We start from the raw sequence: 21,862 nt of genomic DNA, 5'->3' as shown, positions 1-21,862 counted from the left end.
AGTGACAAAACTGACTGGGGTCGGCTTGAGCAGGGCATCCTGAATGTAGAGATTTAGGCTGGTGTGGGTGCTATGGTTCTGCACTCCTGCAGATGGAGAACTAAGCCCCATTTCCTAGAACAGGGGTCACAGCATGACCTCCTTTTTGAGGAGGTGTGTGCCCTGTGTGGTTTTGTTAGAGATCACTGTCAGGTTGGCTACTGCCCTTAGAGTGGCACCATAATTGTCAGGAGGGATCATGGGCCCACAGTCAGCACCTCACAGACCCAAACTCCCCATGGCCCCACTATTCTTCCCAGCCCAGATGCCTATATATATCTTTTTCTTTCTAAATTTTTGGAACTTTTGTTTTGAAATAATTTCAACATTTACAGGAGAGTGCAAAAATAAGGCACTGTTAACGTTTTGTCTTGTTTATCACTCTCTCCAAACACACACATGATTATTATTTTTGAATCTTTTGAGATTAAGTATAGGATGTCATAGCCTTGTGTCACTGAATGTAAACTGGGGATATTCTCCTGCATAACCACTGCACAGTGATTAAAATCAGGAAGTTTTACATTGGTGCAATAGTACTATCTAATTTCCAGTTTTTATTCAAATATCACCAGTCATCCGAATGCTTTTTTGTTTTCATTTTTTTTCCTGGTCCACAAACCAACCCAGGAGCACACATCACGTTCATTATCATGTTTGTATCCTTCTGTCTTTGTCTTCCATGCCCATGTCACTTCTGAGGAGGCCACTGTCTCTCTTTTTGGGTTTGTGCATGGTTTCTCCATGACTCAATTCAAGTTGTACATCTTTGCAGAAATATCACAGGAGTGAAGTCTTTTCCTCCTCTATCCTGCGTGTGGTACACAATTTCTGATTGTCTCACTTCTAGGGGAAGCTCATTTGATCCAGGGAATGTCTGCCAGATCTCTCCATGGTGAAGTCACTTTTTGCCCTATTAATACGTTTCTTGTAGGGAGATGCTTCAAGATGGTGTAAATGTCCCGTTCTTCAACTTTCTTTGATAACTTTCACTTGAAACAACTGTTTTTATGGCGGCTGCAGACCAGCACTCTTCCAGTCCTTCTGTGTCCAAGGCATTCTGAGCTCATTTCAGCAAGAAGCTGTTTTGTTCTTGACCCTGAGCTGGGCAAGGGTGGCTGGTGGGTGGGGGAGGCAGGTTGCCTATGTGACAATCTGGATGACTGCAGCAACTCCCCAGGCAGGTATAGGGGTAGGCGGATTCTGTAAGAGGCAGGCGGGCCTATCAGCCAAGACAAAGGTGCCCGGAAATCCATCAGAAGAGGAGGAGAGGGTGGCATGGGCAGGAGCACCAGTGGGTGAGCACAGAGGTGGTGGGTGATGGCATTCAGTATGTGGTCTAGAGTACAGATGCCTGAAAGTGTCTTGACGAGGTGCTGAGGGGCTGGAGAGAAGGTTATGTTTTAGAAAGAGGGTGGGACCCTGGGACTGGTGCTGGGCAGTCTGTGCTGGGAGGGCCTTAGTCTCCCGCTCTGTACCCCCAATGTTTGCTCTTACATTTACAGGAGAGGAATAGATGGCACTTAGAGTGGTGCCTAGACATGATCCCCTAGAGCTCCCTAGGGAGGGTTGGGGAGCTCCTGACTTCCCATTGTGGGGAAGAGGCTCAGTTCAGGTCACTGGGTAAATGTAAGTGAGGAAGTCACTCATAAGGGAAGGAGGTGGTCTTTGTCCAAGCATTTTTTTTCTTCCTCAAAGACGTGTGTAAAGAGCCAGCATTGGTTCTACAGCAGGCCCACCTGGGGTCTAGGTTCTTGCTCCATTGTTAAGCCTCTCCACGCCTCAGTTTCCCCCACTGTAATACATAGTCTGCAGTCAACAGATGCAGGTGCTTGGAGTAGCCTTCTGGGGGCTGTGGTGGCCAGAGGTAAGGGTGGGCACTGGAGTCCGCACATGTGTCCATGGGGGCCCCATGCTATCTGTCTTTTTCACAGAAGCAGGAGGTGTGCGGGAATCTGACACTGCAGCACCACATGCTGGAGCCTGTGCAGAGAGTCCCCCGCTATGAGCTGCTGCTCAAGGACTATTTGAAGCAGCTTCCATTGAACGCCCCAGATCGGAAGGATGCAGAAAGTGAGCTGGGCCACCATCAGGCCAATGGACTCCTGGGAAGTGGGAGCGGGGCACTTGCTGAAAATTCATGTCGAGAGAGAGAGAGACTGAGATGGAGAGGTACAGAAGAATAAAATGACAGAGACAGAAAGATAGACAGAGATAGAAAGACACAGAGATACAGACAGAGACAGGGACAGACAGAGACAGGGAGAGATGGAGAGATAGACAGACAGAAAAGAGGAGAGAGGTCCATGTGACCTGTAAACATGTCTTCAGGAAGTGACCAAGAGTCTTTGAGGCAGAAGAAGATGCCCCTGCTCTCACTATAGTGTGAGGGGCAGACATTGGTTCTGGGGAGGGGGCTACTAAGTGCTAGCAATGCTTAGGCCCCAGGAAGGGGCTTGTTGGGTCCCTGGGGTTGCTCTGGCATAAGGTCATTGGCTGGCATGTAGCACAGGGCAAGGATCTATCCACAGATCAGGATGCTGGTCCCCAAGCCTCAGTAAATGATGTGTGTCTACAGGGTTGCATGCCCCCACCCCAAGCAGCCAGGTCTCTGGAGAAGCCCCAGATGCCTATGTCAAACAGCAGAGCAGGGCAGAACCTGTTAGCCTTGCAGGTTCTTGTGTGGAGCCACGAGGTATCCCACAGCCTGACTCTAAATCTTCCTCCCACAGGGTCCTTGGAGCTCATCTCTACAGCTGCCAACCACTCCAGTGCTGCCATCCGGAAAATGGTGAGTGGGGTGCTCCTGGAGGATGCCTGAGGGAACCCACCATGTTGTGCAGGGAGAATGTGGGGTGGACTAGGCACCATTGGTGCACACACACACCCACTTGTACCCATGCACTCACACATACTTTTTCCAGGTGGTTTCATTTGACATGCACACACACTCACCTATTCCCGGATGAGCTCCATCAGCATGCACATGTGCCCCCGCCGTGTCGCCCCCCCCCCCCACATACACACTTGTCCCTAGGTGGGCTCCATTGATGTGCACACGCACCCACCTCTTCACCAGTGCAGACAGGATCTCCACTGAGAACTAGACAGACCTGCCCATACTAGCTCAGTAATTGTAAGTTATTTAGCACTCTGTGCCTGAATTTCTCCATGTATAAAACATGCTTCATTGGGCCATTGTGGGGATGAAATCACTCTATATAAAATGCTGAGAAGAGAACCTGGAACAATATTAGCTCTCAGTGTTCCCATCATTTTTTCAATTCATTTATTTATTAATTCATTCAAGCTCTGTCTCAGTTAACTCAGATGGCTATACTAGAATGCCACAGATGTGGCAGCTTAAACAACACACATGTATTCTCACAGTTCTGGAAGCCAGCAGTCCCAGGTCAAGGTGTCAGCAGATCTGGCCCTGGCTTTCAGGTTGCTGCCTCTCACTGCGTCCTTATGGCACAGAGAGAAACAAAGCTATCTGGGGTCTCTAATCCCAGACTCTAATCCCATCATGGGGACCCTGCCCTCATGATTATGATCTCATCTAAACTTAATCACCTCCAAAGGCCTCACCTCCAGATACAGCCCAAAGGTGGAGGCAACATTTCCTTGTTGATCTAACACCTATCTGTAATGGGATCTGCAGATCAAGGAGGCCTCCATGAGCCCACGCTGATGCCCTGTGATCCAGGTGGTCCTGCCCCCTCTTCAGCCTGCACATTGCCCCACCCTCCAGGTCACCATAGTCCCCACTCAGCTCTGGTGTCTCCCAGTCCCAATACCTATCTACCTTGACACAGACACTATTGTTTTTTGAGAGGAAAAAGAAAGTGAAATATTTGTTTTAATCCCACATCTCTCAAAAGTGAGAAACGTGAGGTGGGCAGCTTGTTTTGGGATAGTTCTTGCTACATATGGTCCACATCTAGCGTCCTCGTTACCTGCCTGTCCCAGATCTGGGTCTAAGGTTGCCAGATCAGATTGGCCTGAGCTCTGGTTCACTGTAGGGCACCATGACAACCCTAAACAGGTCACATTTCACTCTGGGTCTTTTTAATCTAATTCCTCCTCCTTTTTTTTCTTCCTAAGATTAAATCTAATGAAGGAGGGAAGCTACTTTGCAGAATTCCATGATCATGAATTCTGTGGACATTTGAAGGAGCCCCCCATAGGCATAAATCTCGAAGGAGCATGGACAAGGCCTAGGACCTTCCATTTGGGTGGACTCCTGTCTCATCTATAGCATGCCCACCACGTGGCAGTTCTCTCCCAAATCCAGCGAGGCTACTACCCATAGGGTGTGACAGGTGGGAGGCTCTGGTTTGAGGGCCCAGGGAGAACTCAGGGGTGGCCCTAGGAAATTATCAGTGTGTGCTCACTGCCACCTCTTCATGCAACAATCCATCTCCACTCACCCTCAACCTCAGCCTCTACAAACCTCCCCAAGCCACTAGTTTCCCTGGCCTCCGATCCACCCTTCTCCATCTAAGAGCCTATTTTGTCACTCTGTTCAGAACTCTCCCGGCCTGTAACTGCCTCTCAAGTATAAAAAAAGCTCTCCTACACACCAAGTACACACCCAGCCCCCCGATACACCATGTGCACACTAATCCCCCACAATATAGACCAGGTGTACACCCTGCCTTCCAGTATGCACCAAGTGCACTCCCCCAAGTACATACCAGGTACATGCCCAGCCCCTCAGTACACATAAGGTGCACACTCAGCCCCCCCCCAATTCAAATCAGGTGCATGACCAGATCCTTGATACACACCAGGTACACCCCAGCCTCATAGTACACACCAGGTGCTCATCAAGACCCCCAGAACATGCAAAGCCCTTCAGCCCTGCCCTCCTGGTCCTCCTTGTTCTCCATGCCATTTCTTCCTTCTTCCCCCACACTCACATCTACCACCTGTTTTTCTACAAGAAGCACAAGGGATGACCAAGCCAGCATGCTTCTGAAATGTGCAGGTTGAGATTGGTCAGGTCCAAGGGCAATGGCTGCTATAGCATGGCAGGTCAATGCTTCATGTCTCTGGGTTGGGGTTCCTGCAGGCTCAGCTCAGTGTCTGCTTCATTCACTCCTTTTCTTCTGGCTTAGGCCCACTTTAGTGGCAGTGACAGGTCAGAGCCCATGGTCTCTTGGCTCAGAGCTGAGGCCACTTTTGCTGACTCTTTCCTATCACACCCCAGGAGCACTGGTTGACCATGTGAACACCCAACCAGTTGTAAGGCAAGAGAGAGAGATAAACAGCAGATTGGCATAAATCTGGTCTCATGTTTGGCCTGGTAGAGTAGGAACCTGGGCAAGGCAACCAGAGGAGGGGGCATCATCTGGGGTAAAAACTGCAGCTGCCCAATATGTCTGCCTGAAGACTCCCACAAAAGTCCCAGAGACGAAGCTAGTGTGCAGTGCAGAGGCTGAGAGGGTCAGACCCAGTTCTCTAGCTAAAATACCTCTAGCAACTCATTAACTTCTCCGTGCCTCTGTATTCTTGGGTATAAATTTGGGATAATAATGGCACCCATCTGAAAAGGTTAGTGCTGGAATTAAATGAGTTAATTCCTACATTATGTGTGAAACACTGCCTGGCACATAGTATTACTGTGAGCTGTTGTTATTTATTGTTTCTTCATGGTAAACTTCTAGTTATCCTTCAGTGCCCAACTTGAGTGTTACCTTGTGTTTTCCCTCCTAACCTTTATGAGCAGGCTTGTTGCCCCATCTTGGTTCTGGACCACACTCTCATGGCGGGGATATGCTCACCTCCGGGTCTCCAGGAGTCCTGTAGACCTCTGGTCCTTGTGGATGTGCATCTGCCTGAGCCCTGTGTCTCTTGCAGGAAAAAATGCACAAGCTCTTGGAGGTATACGAGCGACTGGGTGGGGAGGAGGACATTGTCAACCCCACCAATGAGCTGATCAAGGAGGGTCACATCCAGAAGCTGTCGGCCAAGAATGGCACGGCCCAGGACCGTCACCTTATCCTGGTGAGTCCACCCCCCAATCCCCATCCAGGCCACACTCAGGCTTACCCAGCTCCACCCCTGCCAAGGGTCACCTGTCTGGCAGTCTCCCTGCCCCTCACCCTGCCTGTCTCTATCACAGTTCAACAGCATGATCCTTTACTGTGTGCCCAAACTGCGTCTCATGGGCCAGAAGTTTAGTGTCCGGGAGAAGATGGACATTTCAGATCTCCAGGTGAGTGAGGCTCTCCCTTTCTCCCCACCGAGAGAGTACAGAGTGATGGGGACATAGACTATGGCCCCTGAAGCACTCACTGTTGTGGCCTGCTTCTCTGAGTCTCTGTTCTGTCAAAGACCCAGGCATGGCCAAACTGTCTTTGAGAGTGCCTTGGCCTGGTATCCTGGGCCAGATGGACAGGATCCCCTATCCCTCTACTTGGCCCCTTTGCCAAGGCACTGTCAACCCTGTGCTCACAGAATGAAAAATGACACCAGGACTTGGGCTGACCCATCCCCTGTGAGGTCACTGCTTAGGACCCCATTTATAGACCTGAAGGCAAAGCTTGGGATGAATGCTTAATCCTTGTCTATACTCTCTCCTCTCCCACACCACCCTAGAGCCCAAACATAGGTGTCTGTACCCAAGATCCAGATGACCTGTTGTCCTTGCTGTCCCAGTCCCCTGAGCCTATGAATGTCTCCTAGCATGGGGGCTGCAGAAGCTAGAATCATTCCCATCTCCTATGGGGGAGGTCTCTGAATTAATGGGCACTCCAAAAATACTGGCTAAGTCAAAGTATTTAATCAGTTTTAAAAAGCGAAGGTTTGCCTTAGTGATACAAAAAAAAAAAAAAAAAAAAAAATCCCTTCTTACCTTAAAAATCCTCTGAATCTAAATTTAAGAAATACCATTAAAAGTAACAATTGGCGAGAGAAACCTTTTTTTTTTTTTTTTTTTTTTTTTTTTTGTTTATCTGTAAAAATAAAATCAGTCTGTGTAATTAACTGGTTGTGTTAAAGCAGAGGTTCTTAGCCTTGGTGTGTTCAGGAAAGTCTTGTTCTGAGGCCCCACCAGAGATTCTGGGCAGGCCAGGGCCCTGTCTCTGTAACTTGCAGGTCCTGGTTCTGACAGAGGCTGGCCTGAGGACCACATCCAGTCAAGGGCTTGGGTGTTGGGGAGATGAGGGACAGCTGCCCATAATAGACACCTGCAGATCTGAGACACCTGCCCGCAGGTGCAGAGTGATTGAGAGTGCCCTGGCTTTTTGAAGATTCCTATCCCTCTGTCGGACATCATGCCTGTGGATGCTTTGGTGGGGAAATGCTCAGCTTGTCCAGGGGCTGGCAGCCAACCTGCCAAGAATCCCAGGGGCAGGCAAATTTAACAGATGAGAGGTCCTAGGTGTATTTGGCAGAACAGTTCCCCCTCCCACACAGACCTGCTCATGCAGCAGCCATCCCTCAACTGTGACCTTGAACCGGGCACCCTGCCCACAGACTTGCTGGGTCACCTATGCCCCCTCCTTAGAAAAGACCTCAATGTATGAGAGTATGAGGCTGAAGCTCAGGCCCTGCTAAGCAATCGGCTGTTTTGTTTTGTTTTGTCTTTGGTCGTTTGCCTTTAGGTACAGGATATTGTCAAGCCACATGCAGCCCACACATTCATCATAATGGGAAGGAAAAGGTCCCTGGAGCTGCAAACCCGGTAGGCTCAGCTGCCTTGGTGTCTGCTGCTGTGTGAATTGAATGTCTTTGACATGAAATTTTAGCACATGGCTTCTTTTTCCAAACTGGGTAACCTAGCGATGTGTTTTTATTTATTCATTGTATTCACTTATTTGTCACTGAAAATGTAACAGTACTAAGAGAAAGTCAATGAAAATTAAACCTCTACCCACCTATTCCTTGCCCTAGTGGACAGTCTTAACCATCTTTTAAACACCCTTCCAGAATTTCTGTGCTCAAGATGGCTTGTATAGGTTGTATAGCTTGTTCTGCATTTTGCTTTTTTCACTTAATTTATCAGAAATTATCTTATATCTGAGCACCATTTCCTAAAGCAATGTAATTCTCCCTTATGATTATTGACCAGTTCTCACTGACAGGCACCTAGGCTCCTCCAGCACCTTGCTGTTGCAAAGGGTGCTGCAAGCAGCATCCTCACACCAGGTTTTGGGCATATGTGTCATTATATCTGTCATATGGATTCCGAAAGTAGAATTGCTAGCCATAGAGTAGCACATCTGCTTTAAAATTTGGTAGTTATTGTCACACTAACCTGTAAGGTGGTGCCAGGCTTGTGCTCTGACTGGTGGCAGTGTGTGGGAGATTCATCCTCTCCCACCAACACCCTTTGTAATGATGCATTGTGGTCCCAGGAGGCATTGATTTACATCAGCTGCAGATATCTTTGCAGAGCAGTTAAGATTGGCCTGGCTCCACATGTCATGCCTGCTCACACCTAGCCATATGTAACCACATCTGGTCACACCTGACCCCACCTCACCCTGTGTGACCACACTTAACTACATCTGGCCACACCTGACCTCATCTGGCTATGCCTGAGCCAACATGGCAACATTTGACTTCACCTGGATACACCGGACACTACTGGCCACACCTGATCCTGCCTGGACACACCTGATCCCACATGGCCACAGTGTTCTGGAGCCCTCGAGGCCAATCTTCCAAGCATTGGGCTGCACTTGGAGGCAGTGAGCAGCTCAGGCATGTGCTGCAGGGCTAAGAGGAATCAGTATCTAAGACTGAGTTAATAAAATACTATTTCTGTTTTTCATAGGACAGAAGAGGAGAAGCAAGAGTGGATTCAGGTGAAACTCCTAAAGTTTTAAAGTAACCAAATGACCATATTCTTGAGCAATACGGCCATTCCTGTTGAAACAAGGGATAGGCTAGCCCAATGACTCTCAGGCGTTGCCTACCTGTCTGTCTGCCTTGAAATAATGTAATGACTGCATTTATAAGCACCTTCAGACACCATAAGCCTTTCAATTCATTCGCTTGTTTGGCTCCACAGTAAATAAATAAACATAAAGTTCTTGGAGGTGGGCAGGCAGGGAGATGTTCTTATCCCAGGGGGTGGATCTCCACTGTCTGGTGGATCCAAAGGAAACCCACGTTGCCCTCTCTCTACAACAGGTGAGAGCAGCAAGTCAAACAAGAAAAGCAGTGTGATTCAGGATAGAGTTTGTGCTTCTAGGGACAGGAGGGGTGGGAAGACAGGCAGCATCCTGGGGCAACCAGAGCAAATTCAGCTCCAGACAAGCCATGGTGGGAATGCAGGAGACAGACAAGCCTGTGAGGACGAAGGTCAAGAGGGCTACGGCAAAGCCCAACATGGCCACAGCCAGGCCAAACACTGTTAGGAACTGTGGCTTCCAAAATTTATAGGACAGATATCTGGGTAAAAAGAGGAAAAAGAAATTCAAACAGAGATGAAATGGAAATGTTCATGCAGTAAATGGAAACATGGCCTCAAATCCACATAGAATGTTCCCAGAAAGTGTCCATCCTTGGCCTGGAGAGGGAACCTGACTGCTTGCAGTGTGGTACTGGGACCCCTGAGCTGAGGTGTGGGGACTTGGTTGGTAGTTGGTCATGTTCTCGAGCCTCATTTCCTTATCTCAGAGTGGGGCTTTTAATAACTCTTGAGGTCATTGGTCAGGCGAAAACATGGTGACTACAGGACTCCATCATCAGGGACAGAGGCACCATGCTCTCCCTCCTACATGTGTGTGCTGAGGGCCCTTGTTTGCTGTGTTCTGGTTTCAGGTCATTGAGGCCACCATCGAGAAACACAAACAGAACAGCCAGACCTTCAAGGCCTTCTGCAGCTCCTTGGGCCAGGATGAGGACCCTTCCCTCACTCCAGATCCCCCTGTGAGCACCAGAGCCTCTCAAGTTTGTGGGAGGGTGTCAGTGCTGAACTGATTGAGAAGGGAAGGTTCAATGGTGAGACGCCCAGTTGGAGGAATGCACAAGAGGCAGACATGAGAATGAAACAGCAGACACCAACTTTATTGTGCTGAATGTACTTCTGTTGCTTGAAGTGCAGTTCTACTGGGAAGTGCAGTTCCATTGAGGGGAGCATGGTTTTGCACGCACTTCTTCTGCTCCCCTTCTTGTGCTCCCCTTCTGCTCTCCAGGGAACCACATGGCTCCATACATAGCAGAGTACAATAGTGGCATTCAGCCACACATGCGTGATACAATAAGCTGAATTATGTTTACATATTTTAGGTGCAAGCGCCCTACTACACTAATATCACATTCTAAATCCAGGGTCCTATTCCTAGCTGGGGGCCTGGATCACAGCCAGACCTGGGACCCACAGAGGAATCACCTGCCTGCTCATCTGGAGGGGCTGTGAATGCAGGGAGCAGGTGTCCATTGCAGGCAGCCCAGGCCTGTTGCACAAGGGCTGGTGTTTGGGAGAAAAGTTGCCCCCTACACTCCAAGCTTTCCTCATGCTCAGGACCAGGGGGCTTATGGCAGGTGATGCGCACTCACTGCCCACCCTTTATTGAGTGCCTGCATGAGAATCACTGTGATTTGAGGCTGCCTGGTCAGCACTCAGGCAGATGGGAAGGAAGGAAAGGCCTGGGTGAAGCTGCCACATGAGATATGGCATCATTTCACATGAAGCTTCGTGCTGTGATCTCACCAGTGGGGCAGCTTGCTTTGCCCCATATGAAGATACCTGGGGCCTAGTGCAGTGGAGGAGTGAGGGCAGCAGCCTTCCCACTGGAGCCTCCTGGGGCCTTGGCTACTTCCCTTGTCTAGGCATCAGAGTAAGGCTCCCTCTCTTCATGCTTCCCATCAGGGGTGTCCCTGAAGCTGAGGGATGTCCAGCCCGGCCTGGCCCAGCAACCCAAGTCCTAGACCCCAGACCTGGCTGGCCTTCTCTGGACACACAAGCCACCTCATTGTTCACTTAGTACTTGCATCAAATTTACTTGATTTCTTTTCTGCTCTGGTCTATTTTGGAATAAAAGCACATTGCTCTTGGACAGGGAAAGTACTGTCCCCTGCCTTGAACGGAGGTGACCTGGAAACAAAACATTCCTTTAGTGTGCCGTTAAAGTAAGCACAGCACACTGAAGCCTGCTCGTAGAGGGCAGGCACAGAGCTTTTCACAAGGACATCTGAGGAAAGAACTAGAACCAGGGATGCCTCACTGCGGATGGTGTGATAGTCTTTCCCCACTCTGGTCAAACAGAGGGCTGGGGCGTTACCAGTATTGCACTGGACTTTAACATGTGGCCATGAAACCTTCACTCATGCCAGCTATCTCTGTCCCTTTCAGATGGTGAGTGCCGGCTCTGAGGAGCCTGCGGTGGCAGCCGACGGTGGAGGGGGTACTGCAGGGGTGAGTGACCACTATGCAGGGGTGGGAGGTAGAGGGTTGGGTCAGACTAAGGTGGTCTAGAAGGTAAGGTCAGATGAGGGTGATGTGTGTGACTCAGGTCCCCACAGTGATGACCTTAAGGCCTGTTAGTAGAGGGTTGGGGAGAGTCCACTGGGACACAAATGTCCATAACCTCAGGTGGGTGGAGGTCACAGCTGAGTTTTTCTGGAGACCTGAGCTCTTCACTTCATGTGAAATGTGCTGGATAGAATGTGTACCAAGATGTGGCCCGGCCTTAGGAGGCTGAGTCATCCAGGGAGGGAAGGTCAACCCTGTCGACTTGGGGTTCAGACAGGTGGGCAGGGGTGCTGCCAGAAGAGCCTGCAGGGATTATATTAGGGAAGGCTTCTTGTAGACAGCATCTGACCAGTCTGTTGGGCCCAGGAGAATGGAAGGAGGGGTCACACTGCTGGCATGAGTGGGTGGGTCCAGGGAAGCGGTTGTACCCCAAATCCCTACCCTAAGCCCGCTCTCCTCTCAGCCTGGGGCCATGCAGGCAGGGAAGGTGCTGCTGGGTTCCTTTTTGGAACAGCTAGAAACATCATGAAAAGGAGCTCGTACACTCAAGGACAGGATGTAGCTGCCCTGAACAAATGACAGATGAGGCCTCTATAGTTCACTTGCATGGGCATGAGGTTCTCTCCAATATACTCCTCTGTCTCTTGCCAGCACAGGCATCTCTGATATTTGTGACAATCCCCTGCATGGAGTGCTGCCTCCCATGCAGACAGCTTGGCTAGGGAGCCAAGATGGATTTCATGCAGGGCCCTCCACCATACAGACCTCAGCCTAGGACAGGCCCTGGAGGAACATTGAGGGCCAAGTGACCCCATTCTTTGTCAGGTGCACTCTTCCCTGGGTCAAGTCCGTAGGTAGCTGGAGATGGGCCTGAGTCCTGGATGCAAGGAAGTGGAACCTGAGGGCTGCATTGTCAGAAAGGCTAGGCTGGGGAGGACCTGACGCTAAGACAGAGAGAGGAGCAGGAGGTGGGGCTGGCAGGGTGGGTGGGGACCCCCTCAGAGGGTCTCCTTTTGGTTGTACCTGTCAGATATCTACATCCAAAAAGAAACTATGGTTGACTGGGAAAACCTGTGCCTTAGACACATGTGGACTCTCTGCCCCTCAGCCACTTTGTCACCTGCCATCTGCCAGTCCCGCTGGACCTTGGTGTCAGGAACTACCTTTAGGAATTGCCTCAAGGGTCTACAACAGTGGCCATGGTGCTCAGCACCAAGGAAGCTGGCACCCGGTCAGGACTCCAGTCAGAGCACATAGCTTAGCTCAGCTGCTGCCATTTTTCATGGGAAGACTTGCCTGGCAAAGGAAACCAGGTGGGATATTCTGCCAGATCCCACCTCTATCCTTCTGACCAGGATGGGTTCCCAGCTGGCTGTCAGAGGCCACACTCTTGGACACGCACCCCGGCTCCACCATCCCATGTGGGTTAGCCCTGTCTCCCATATCTCAGGGACACCCTTTTGGCTCCCACAGCCTCCCTGTGTTCTCAGGAGCCATGCAACACTGCTGACAGGGGCCTGAGAGCTTTGGTTCTGCCCGTGGGCCAAGGTGCATATCTGGGTTCACAGGCAAGACAACTGGTCTAGCCACCCTGTTGTTGACCACTCCCACCTCCTGGGCCTTCAGAGTCTTCACCTGGATAATAGGAACAGCAGGGGTACCCTGCCGTGGAGAGTGGGGGCTGCCTGGCCATGGGAGATCCCCTGGATGGCCTGTCTCTCCTCAACCTCCCCACCCTGGACCCTGGGCCCCTCCCCTCTCTGTTCTTATCTGTCTCCTAGCAGTCCCAAGAGATAGTCTCCAGGGAAGGAGCCCTGAGTGAGGCAAGAGACTGTGATGTGGCTGGCAGCTAAGCCCAGAAGTGGCCTCAGGGAAGACACAATGGCCATGGGGAACATCAGTTTTGCTTATGGAATTTGTGACACCCATTCTTCCCCTGGCAGGGCCCTATGGTCCTGAGCTCCATGGAATAAACTAAGAGGGACCCCAGGGCTGTCTTATATCCAATGTCCACGGGGGAGGGGATCATGAGACAAAGAAGAAGCTGGGCCTTGGGCAAAGTGAGCATCCGCTTCACCCACAGAGGAACGAGCCTCTGGGCTTCTCATGCCAGGCTGGTGCAGGCCTCACAATGGTGGGGCCCACAGCAGAGGTGGGGCAGACAGTTGGTAGAGACCACACAGCTGGGAAGTATAGGCTGGAACTTGTGCCAAGATGTCGGTATTAGTCAGCTTGGGCTGCTGTAACAAAATACCACAGACAAGGGAACTTAGACCATAGACATTTATTCTCTCAGTTGGAAGTCCACTCTTCAGTCCCGGGAGCATGCTCTCACACATATGAGGGTGAACTGCGTGTATGCCCCTGAGTGTCTGGTGTGGAGCAAGTGCCAAACTCCAGGACCCAATGAACAGAGCATGGGAGTGAGGGCCTTGCAGCCAGGTGCTTGGTGCAGACAGTCCAGTCCCTGACTTTAGGCCTCAGTGAAGATCAGCCACTGTCTCCCAAAACATGGACTCTCAGATGTACTAGGTTAAGTCACTGGCCTCACCACAGGGCCAGTCATCACAGACGTGGAGTTCTGGATCCACTTAGAATCTCCCACCATGTGACAGCAGGGTGGCATCTGAGAAGGAGGGCTGGGCAGTCTGTGGCCAACAGGGATCCTGCTTCATTCCCTTGACCACATCCAGCGTTTTTGCCCTACGTGTGCATTGCCTGTGTATTAGACAGCCACTCCCCCATACATGCCTGTCACCATTTGCCTCTTGTAGCTTGAGCCTAGGAGAGGGTCCTCTAAGACCAAACGTGACAAGGAAAAACAGGGCTGCAGGAGCTGCGGTGAGACCTTCAACTCCATCACCAAGAGGAAGCACCACTGCAAGCTGTGTGGGGTGGTGAGTCTGGGTAGGAGGAGGCTGGCCCTGAGCAATCCATGTTCTTGGTACCTCCTCCCAGTCTTCTTTGTGTACATGCACACCCCCCAGAGCTTGGGCCCTCCAGCCTCAGGGTCTCTGCCCTCTAGCCAGGTTCCCAGCCCCCACGACCCACAGAGAATCCCTACCCCTTCACCAGCAGTGTTCTGTCTCTTCGGGCCCTGTGGCCTTTCCAGCCTCTTCCAATACAGTCTTCTGTCCCTGGGAGGTAGAGTCACAGGTCCCCTCTGTCTGGCAGGTCATCTGTGGGAAGTGCTCTGAGTTCAAGGCTGAGAATGGCAGGCAGAGCCGAGTCTGCCGTGAGTGTTTCCCGACACAGCCAGTGGTTCCTGGAAGCTCCAGCCCTGAGGCCCCCTCGGAGCCCAAGCAGAGCATAGAGGTGGGTATCCTCTGAGCCTCCTAGACACAAGCTCTCCACCTGGGCAGCCTCTCTAGACAGTGCTCCTAAAGTTGTTGGCTTCCCTGAAATCAGGACTGATTGGCTCCACAGCGGCCTGTGGACCCCATGGAGGCAATCAGTCCAATGGAATGCCTGATATCAGCTGTGTGTGTGTTGGGCTTCTCAGGATCTGGTCACAACTGAGGGCTTGAGAGCCATTTGCACCCAGGAATCGGACAGTCAGCTCAGGCTGTGACAAATACTACAGGCAGAAATTTATTATCTCACAGCCTTGGAGGAAGTCCAAGATCAAGATATAGGTAGTGTTGATTTCTCCTGAGACCTTTCTCCCTGGCTTGCAGATGGTTGTCTTCTCCCTGTGTCCACTCATGGTCATCCCTCTGTGTATGTGTGTGTCCTGATTTAATAAGGACATGAGTCATACTGGATTAAGGTCCATCCTAGTGACCTCATTATGACTTAGTTACCTCCTTAGAGGTTCTATTTCCAAACACAGTCACATGGGGTTAGGACTGCAACACATGGATTTGGGGACACATGATTCAGCCCATAGCAGATGGGAACAAATATCAACTTCACTCATGGTCACTCTGATTGAAGATCCGGAGAGGAGATATTGCCCTTGCCTCACAGGAGTTGTCGGGGGCAGGGAACATGAGGAGCAGCCCCCTCCTCACCTCCCTGCCTCCTGAGGATGGCCACCACTTTCCTGGTCTTCTTTAAGGGCACAGTTCCTATTTTATGGGGTGACAAGATAGTTAGAAAAGAGAAAATGTAGCTTTCCAAAAAAGTACATTTTTCTGTTTTCTCCACATAACAAAGCCTATGATTCTAAAGCCAGACATACCCAGGGGTCTCTTGGAAAGCTCCTTATAATGTCAGCTTCCCTCCCCAAATGTTGCAGGGTGGTGGCCTGAGTAGACCAGGGTTGCAGCCTGAGCCCTGCCTCAGTGTCTATTTTAGAAGTCAAATTCATAAGTATGTTAGAACCAAGTATAGAACCATTCCAACAAAGAAGCCCCTCTCATGGCCCTGCACTTTCAATACTGAGTGTCTGGAAGACCCAGGTCTGAGCAGTGACCAGCTCTGCCAGGTGTGTCTGAGATGCTTCCAAATGGCTCAGGGACTGTGTCCATCATGATTGCTCTAAACATATCAGAGAGAGACAAGGATGTGTGGGGTTTGTGTGTTGTGCATGGCGCGTGTGTGCGTGGTATGTTGAGTGTGCATGAACAGCTGAATCACAGCCCCTCCCTGGTGAGCTGTACTCTGGTTCCTGCTGTTCCACTTTTTTTTTTTTTTTTGCTTTATATCTGTCCTGACCCCACTGGTGGCCTCGTTCCCTAGGGGATCCAGCCCAATCCAAGTGGCGGTGACACTGGGGAGAAGTCAGCTGGCCCAGGCCCTTGCCCAGTTTGTCTCCCCCTCAATTTTCATCCCCTGAAGGTGGTCCTGGCCCACCCCATGACAGTGACACCTACAGGGAGATTACACCTGACCCAACTACTGTGTCCCCAGAAGCCAGCCTCTGTGGACCCCCTGCCAAGCCTACTCTGTGGCCCTCTGTGGGTATCAGACAGTGGCTCAGACTGGAGTGAGGTGTGGGCCACCATCTCCACATCAGACAATCTGGAACTGGTGCTGCACCGACAGGCAGGCAGCCAGGTATGTCTCCTGTCCATTGGGCCATGCTAGGGGTCTGCCTGTTCCTGCAGCCCACAGCCTCAGGCCCACATGCCCAGAGGGGCTGAGCCTTGCCACCTGGGACCAATCTCCTAGGGGTGGCTCACATTACCCCGGGGCCTCAGTTTCCCAGCCACCCAGAATCACTCCTCTGTTGCCTACCTGTAGGCAACGGTATTTAGTGATGCCAGGCCTCCAAAAGTGGGAGTACTGATTCTCTTCTCCTTTGCTGCAGGACAGCAGGTTGCCAAGCACCATACCCCTTTCTGGCTGCACAGTGAGTGTGCCAGACCCGGCAGAGAGGCTGGACGCTGGGCATGTGTGGCGGCTACAGCAGGCCCAGCAGTCATTGTACCTGAGTGCCCCATCCGCTGAGCTGCAGCAGCAGTGGCTGGAGGTCCTGAACATGGCTGCCTGCAGGGACCTGACCCAGGCCAGCCGAGGGACCCCAAAGTCCCAGGCTCCAGCAGCCCCGTGAGCTGAATCTCGGCCACTACAGCAGGGCCTGTGCTCTCACCTGGGAGGTGGCTATGGAGGCCACATGTAAATGTGAAGAGTGCCCTGGCTACTGAGGGGCCATCAGCCCACAGGACACTTGGCCCTGGAGGGTCCCTCTGCTTCAGAGATGAAGATACTGGGGTGCAAAAAGGGGTGACAACCTGTCCGGGGTTACCTAGCACATCAGAGGCCTCTGCCCTCAGGCTCAGCAGTGTGGCTTGGCATGGGACACAGGACAACTGTCAAGTAAACCCTGCCTGTGTGGCTGTTTGGGGGCTCTGGAAGGCAGAAGGAGTGTCATGTATGATGCTTAGGGACACCTCATGGACGTTTGCAGTTGTGCCGTCCCTCCAACCACTGCCTTTTTTGTCTACAGTGTCTACACTGCATGAGCTGAGCCATGACCAGCCCCCCAACTCTACCTCCTCCTCTGCCAACTTCTGGCTACCAGACTACCCCACTACCCCCATGTTGCCTTGCAGCCCATCATACTGTACAAAGCTACTCACAGGAGAGGGCGAGTGGTAAGCCTGGACCAACCAAGTGAGACTTGTGATTCCTGAATAACCTCACTGAGAAACTCCGTGGGAGGCCCACACCGGTGTCATGCAAGGGCCTGAGAGTTGTGCCTATCTCCTCTGGTGGGTGGCCAGCAATGCTTCTCTGTGTAAATAAACATTGGTAGACAACAGGTGAGCACAGTCTTCTGGTGGAGCTCCCCTAGGTGGGTCGACTAGTAGTTGGGTGGAGGATGAGGGTGACAGATGGGCACAGTGACTCAGGCCTGTGGAGTGTTAAATTCAAGCACCTGTGAAGGTCCCAGGATGAAAGAGCATCTGATAGCTGGGCCTCAGACCAGATGCAACACCCGGAAAACTGCTCTGCATCCCTGGTCATGCTAGTGAGACAGACAGGGCCATGTAACCTATAGAAACAGGAGCATAATGTGTGGGTGTTCACAAAGAAGTTAGGAAGGTCATGGGGTGAAGGTGGGAGGGCTGTGGTGCTATTTGCATCAGAGCCAAGAGGCCTCAGGAGAGAGAAGAGGAATTTAGGGATTGATGACCATAGGGTGTCCAATCCCTAGAGACCCCCCATTTCTCTAACATCTACATGGCATTCTAGGGGGATTCCTGTCACTGCCTAACCATGGTCAGAGTCTCAGAACACTTACCTGAGGGATTGAGAGGGCCAGCATAGGAACTAGAAATAGGCTCCTGGTCATTGGTAAGGTGGCGGGGGTGGGGCACAGGTGAGGTAGGGGCCCAAGTAAGATAGGCAAGATACAGATGAGGTGGGAAGAGCTTAATTGAGCTTATGCTTGAGCCAGTGCTACCCACTGAGCTATGTCTGGATGCTGTTGCAGCTATCTGTACACCTGCTGTACACCTGAGCCTCAATCCTGAGTCTATGAGCATTCATCACCCTGCAGTGGGCATTCTGGCCCCAGTTGACAGCAGGGACTTGCCCAGCAGGAGAGGGGAGGCCAGCCCCTTCCAGCCTGCATGGGTCCCTGGCCAAGATCCTGCAAATACAGGAAACACAACAAAGCCCCACACAGGTTGGGGCAAGGACAATGGGTGACTGAGGCCCACACTATGCCAATCTCACTATAACCCCAGGATGTTTCCACTTAACAGCTAAGGATACTGAGTCACAGAGTGGAGGCCATGAGAGTCCCACAGCTCCAGACTGGGAGTTCAAAATTAACTCACTGGGCATGGCAGCACTTGGTTTGGGTTTGGGAGGTGACATGGGTACCACTACCGGAGATCCCCATGGCAGGTCTCCCAGCAAGCTCTCAGCACCAGGGCAGCCTGCTCATGCCCTCCCCCTCCACCCCCCCCTCCCCCACTGCAACCCCACCACCCCACCGTGCATGCAATGATCTCAGGGGATTTTTTTCCTCCAGGACATGGGAGGGCAGGTGGGTGAGGTCCTACCCCCATAGCTCTGAATCCACCAGAATGTTATATTCCCTCACAGTCCATAGAACCTGTCCCACCTAGGGCTAGCCTTAAGGGGAGGTGGGGGGGTGGTCAGGAAGCATTCCCATGGGAGACATCCTCATGGGCTGTGGCTATAGAAGGATGAGGAAAGATGCCTTGCTACCAATTTTGGACAGTGCTGGGCCCTGACCTGCCACGGATCTTCTGGGGAAACACTGAGAAGGAACTGTATAGCCTCAAGAAATTGTGCCTAGGTTTGGGAGGAGTAGAAGCAGGGAAGGGGAAAGGGACACGGCAGGGGCCAGAGGTCCCTGGGAATTCCCCCTACCCAGGACTCCCCAAGGCCGGTGTCCCAAGAATATTGCCCAGGTCAGAGCAGGGCCAACAAAGTCTGCAAGGATCAGTGGGAGGAGCACTGCAGGCTAGGGAGGGCAGGGCCTCGAGGGGGGTCTCCACAGGGAGTCTCCTTTGGCATTGCTCTGGGGAGCAGGAGCTACAGGGGAAGGAGGGATGTGAGTACTGGGATAGGCATGGGGCTGCAATGGGGATGGTCAAAGCTGAGATGGAAACAGGGCCCCACATCCCCAGTGGGTGTTGACACAGACACTTTCAGTGGGCAACCAGAGGCCAGCACCAGTTGTTTCCACTCAGGGACCTGTGTGGCTGGAGCTTCCAGCTTTCCAAGAGATGAAAGAAACACAGATGTTCTTATGAAATATCCTGATAAATATTAGCAACTATTTCAGAATATGAAATCTTGGGGTGAGCTGCCAATATGCAGCTAGGAAGTGGAAATAGCCAAGATCTGAACTCATTTTGGCCACAGGCTGTCATCCTCACTTTTCCAGACGTGGAAGCTGAGGCCCAGAGGGGCAACAAAGGACTTTAGGCGTACAAACCCCTATGCTGCACACCTTTTGGGTTGGCCTTCCTAGTCTGTCTCCGGGGACCCCTGGCTGAAGTTATCTGCCCAAAAAAGGGCTGCGAGGATCAGGCTGCCCACCAGGGGGCTTCACACACTGCCCACCCCAACGGGGCTCGCTTGTGCTGCATTCACAGGAGTCTGAGACCTGAGAAAGGGGTCTTCTGTGCTCCAAGGGGCTGCTGCCTGCCCAGCCTGCAGGCCAGAGTATCCTGGTAGCAGACCCAGGGGCTGTGGTTGGAGCATGGTGTACACCTGAGCAAAAGTATAGGAGCTAGAGAAAAAAGAAAATGGGTCAGTGAGTGAATGGTGTTCTTGGCAGAGGTTGGTGATTGGAACCCAGGCCCCTGCCATGGATTCCAGGGGGCTGCTGACTGCTCTGCCAGGGGAAAGCATATTCTTACTAGGTCCAGAAGGAATGCTAGCCATGTTCCCTGCAGTCCTGAGAAGAGAAAGGAGCCAGTGTCCACACAGACTTGCTGTGGCCAGATGCCCGGCCCAGTCACACAGTGAAAAGAATTACAACCCAGAGAATATCCTAGCAGTACTGAAACTGAGGCCCAAAGAGGAATATACACTTGCCCAAGATCATACAATGAGTTAGGGACCCAGCAGGAGTCACTTATCCACTCTTCATTCATTTGTTCATGCAGCAACCACTGCTAGCACACCTGTTGGCAGGCCACTTGGATTTCTGGGACTGAGAGGTCAGGTGACGTCCCGTAGCCTCTGGCCCTGCCATACTTCTAGCCTCATTTTCTCCTACACTCCTTCCCCACCCAGGTCACCAGGCTCAGGCCACTAGGCCTTCAGAACACACCAGCTCCTTTCCACTTCAGGGCCTATGCACACGCTGTCTCTTCACTCTTCCTGCAGGTCTTTGCAAGACTACTCAGTGCCACCTCCTCAGAGAGCCCTCATCCAGTCTCTCTCCCTTGTGTTTGGGTATTTACCATCTTTTTAAATGTTTCCCCATCTAGAACAGAAGCTCCAAGGGCAGGACGCATCATCTACAACAGTGCCTGGCACATAGAAGGTACTCAGTTAATACCTGCCAACAGATTTGCGTGGCCCCTGAGCATTTTGAGTCTGGAATCTTCATTTTACAGATGTGGAAATTGAAACTCAGAGAGAGGTGATAGCTGCCTGGGGTCATAAAGGTCCAGTACTCTCCTGACTCCCAGGGGTCCCCAGGTCTAAGGGACACAAAGTCAGTTCCTCCTCAAACATCTAGTCTCATTGCAGAGATCAGCACAATGAGACCCAGAAGGGCTGCTACACCCTAGAACACCAGCAAAGGGGCATTTGGATCTAGGTTGGTCTGACTTGCCTGTATGGGCGCCAGCATCCTCCATCCTCTCAGGGAACAGCAGGCCCCCACTGTGCACATGAAGATCACAGGATCAGCCTCCTAAAGTCCCGGCTTACCCCAGGCCCCAGACCCCAGACCTTAGGGAACTCCACCCTTTGCCCGTCCCCCAGCTACTTGAGGGGTCTCTCCCCTCCTGGGATCTGACAGGGCCTGGGAGTCCAAGGCCCTCTGAGCACCCAGTCCTAGTGCTGGGTATCCAGGGAGAAAGGAGGGCTCGCCTTGCTCCAGAGCTTCTTGGAACGTGTTTGCAGACAGGCTTCCACTGGGTAATACCTCTTGGGGGCCAGCTGTCCACCCTGAGTCCTGAGGGGCTCCAGGTGGTCCCTGAGGGTTGCAGGTAGACCTGAGGGGCTCCAGGTAGTTTCTGAGGGTTTTCAAGCTTTTCTGAGGAAGACTGATACTCCCTGTTGACACATTCTCTCCCCCCACCACTAATTTCTCATTTACAAGGGGGAAACCTGAAGGCTGGGGGTGGCAGGGTATCAAGGAGGGCAGGCTTGGGGACCAGTCCCACTTCGCATTCTGCACATTTCTTCCTGAGAAGCTTGCTTCCCACCCTCCTTGCTGACAGGATGCACTTCTGGGCTCTGTGCTCCACTCACAGATGCAAAGATCTGATACAGGCCCTG

At 51.8% G+C, this 21,862-nt stretch overlaps 1 protein-coding gene across 12 annotated transcripts in view; it reads left to right on the top strand.

Annotated features, from left to right (window-relative positions):
• The window catches only part of FGD3 (FYVE, RhoGEF and PH domain containing 3), a 37,331-nt gene extending 19,645 nt beyond the window's left edge, over positions 1–17,686 (top strand). For 4 of the 12 annotated variants that reach the window (XM_016126027.2, XM_016126028.2, XM_016126030.2 and 1 more), the window contains 12 exons: positions 1,974–2,211; positions 2,772–2,830; positions 5,905–6,051; positions 6,170–6,262; positions 7,653–7,732; positions 8,828–8,858; positions 9,820–9,927; positions 11,354–11,416; positions 14,248–14,370; positions 14,648–14,788; positions 16,157–16,474; positions 16,728–17,686. In XM_016126027.2, the coding sequence (XP_015981513.2) occupies positions 1,974–2,211; positions 2,772–2,830; positions 5,905–6,051; positions 6,170–6,262; positions 7,653–7,732; positions 8,828–8,858; positions 9,820–9,927; positions 11,354–11,416; positions 14,248–14,370; positions 14,648–14,788; positions 16,157–16,474; positions 16,728–16,970 (1,644 nt within the window). In that variant the 3' untranslated portion in view covers positions 16,971–17,686. The remainder of the gene's footprint in view (positions 1–1,973; positions 2,212–2,771; positions 2,831–5,904; positions 6,052–6,169; positions 6,263–7,652; positions 7,733–8,827; positions 8,859–9,819; positions 9,928–11,353; positions 11,417–14,247; positions 14,371–14,647; positions 14,789–16,156; positions 16,475–16,727) is intronic. The other 8 variants (XM_016126037.2, XM_016126032.2, XM_016126031.2 and 5 more) reach the window with 8 other exon arrangements.
• The last annotated feature ends 4,176 nt before the right edge of the window (positions 17,687–21,862 follow it).

This window comes from Rousettus aegyptiacus, unplaced genomic scaffold (genome assembly GCF_014176215.1).
Source record: "Rousettus aegyptiacus isolate mRouAeg1 unplaced genomic scaffold, mRouAeg1.p scaffold_m13_p_3, whole genome shotgun sequence".
Lineage (NCBI taxonomy): Eukaryota > Metazoa > Chordata > Mammalia > Chiroptera > Pteropodidae > Rousettus > Rousettus aegyptiacus.
Note: the sequence above shows the minus strand (reverse complement) of the source record. Positions and strands in the feature narration are given on the sequence as shown.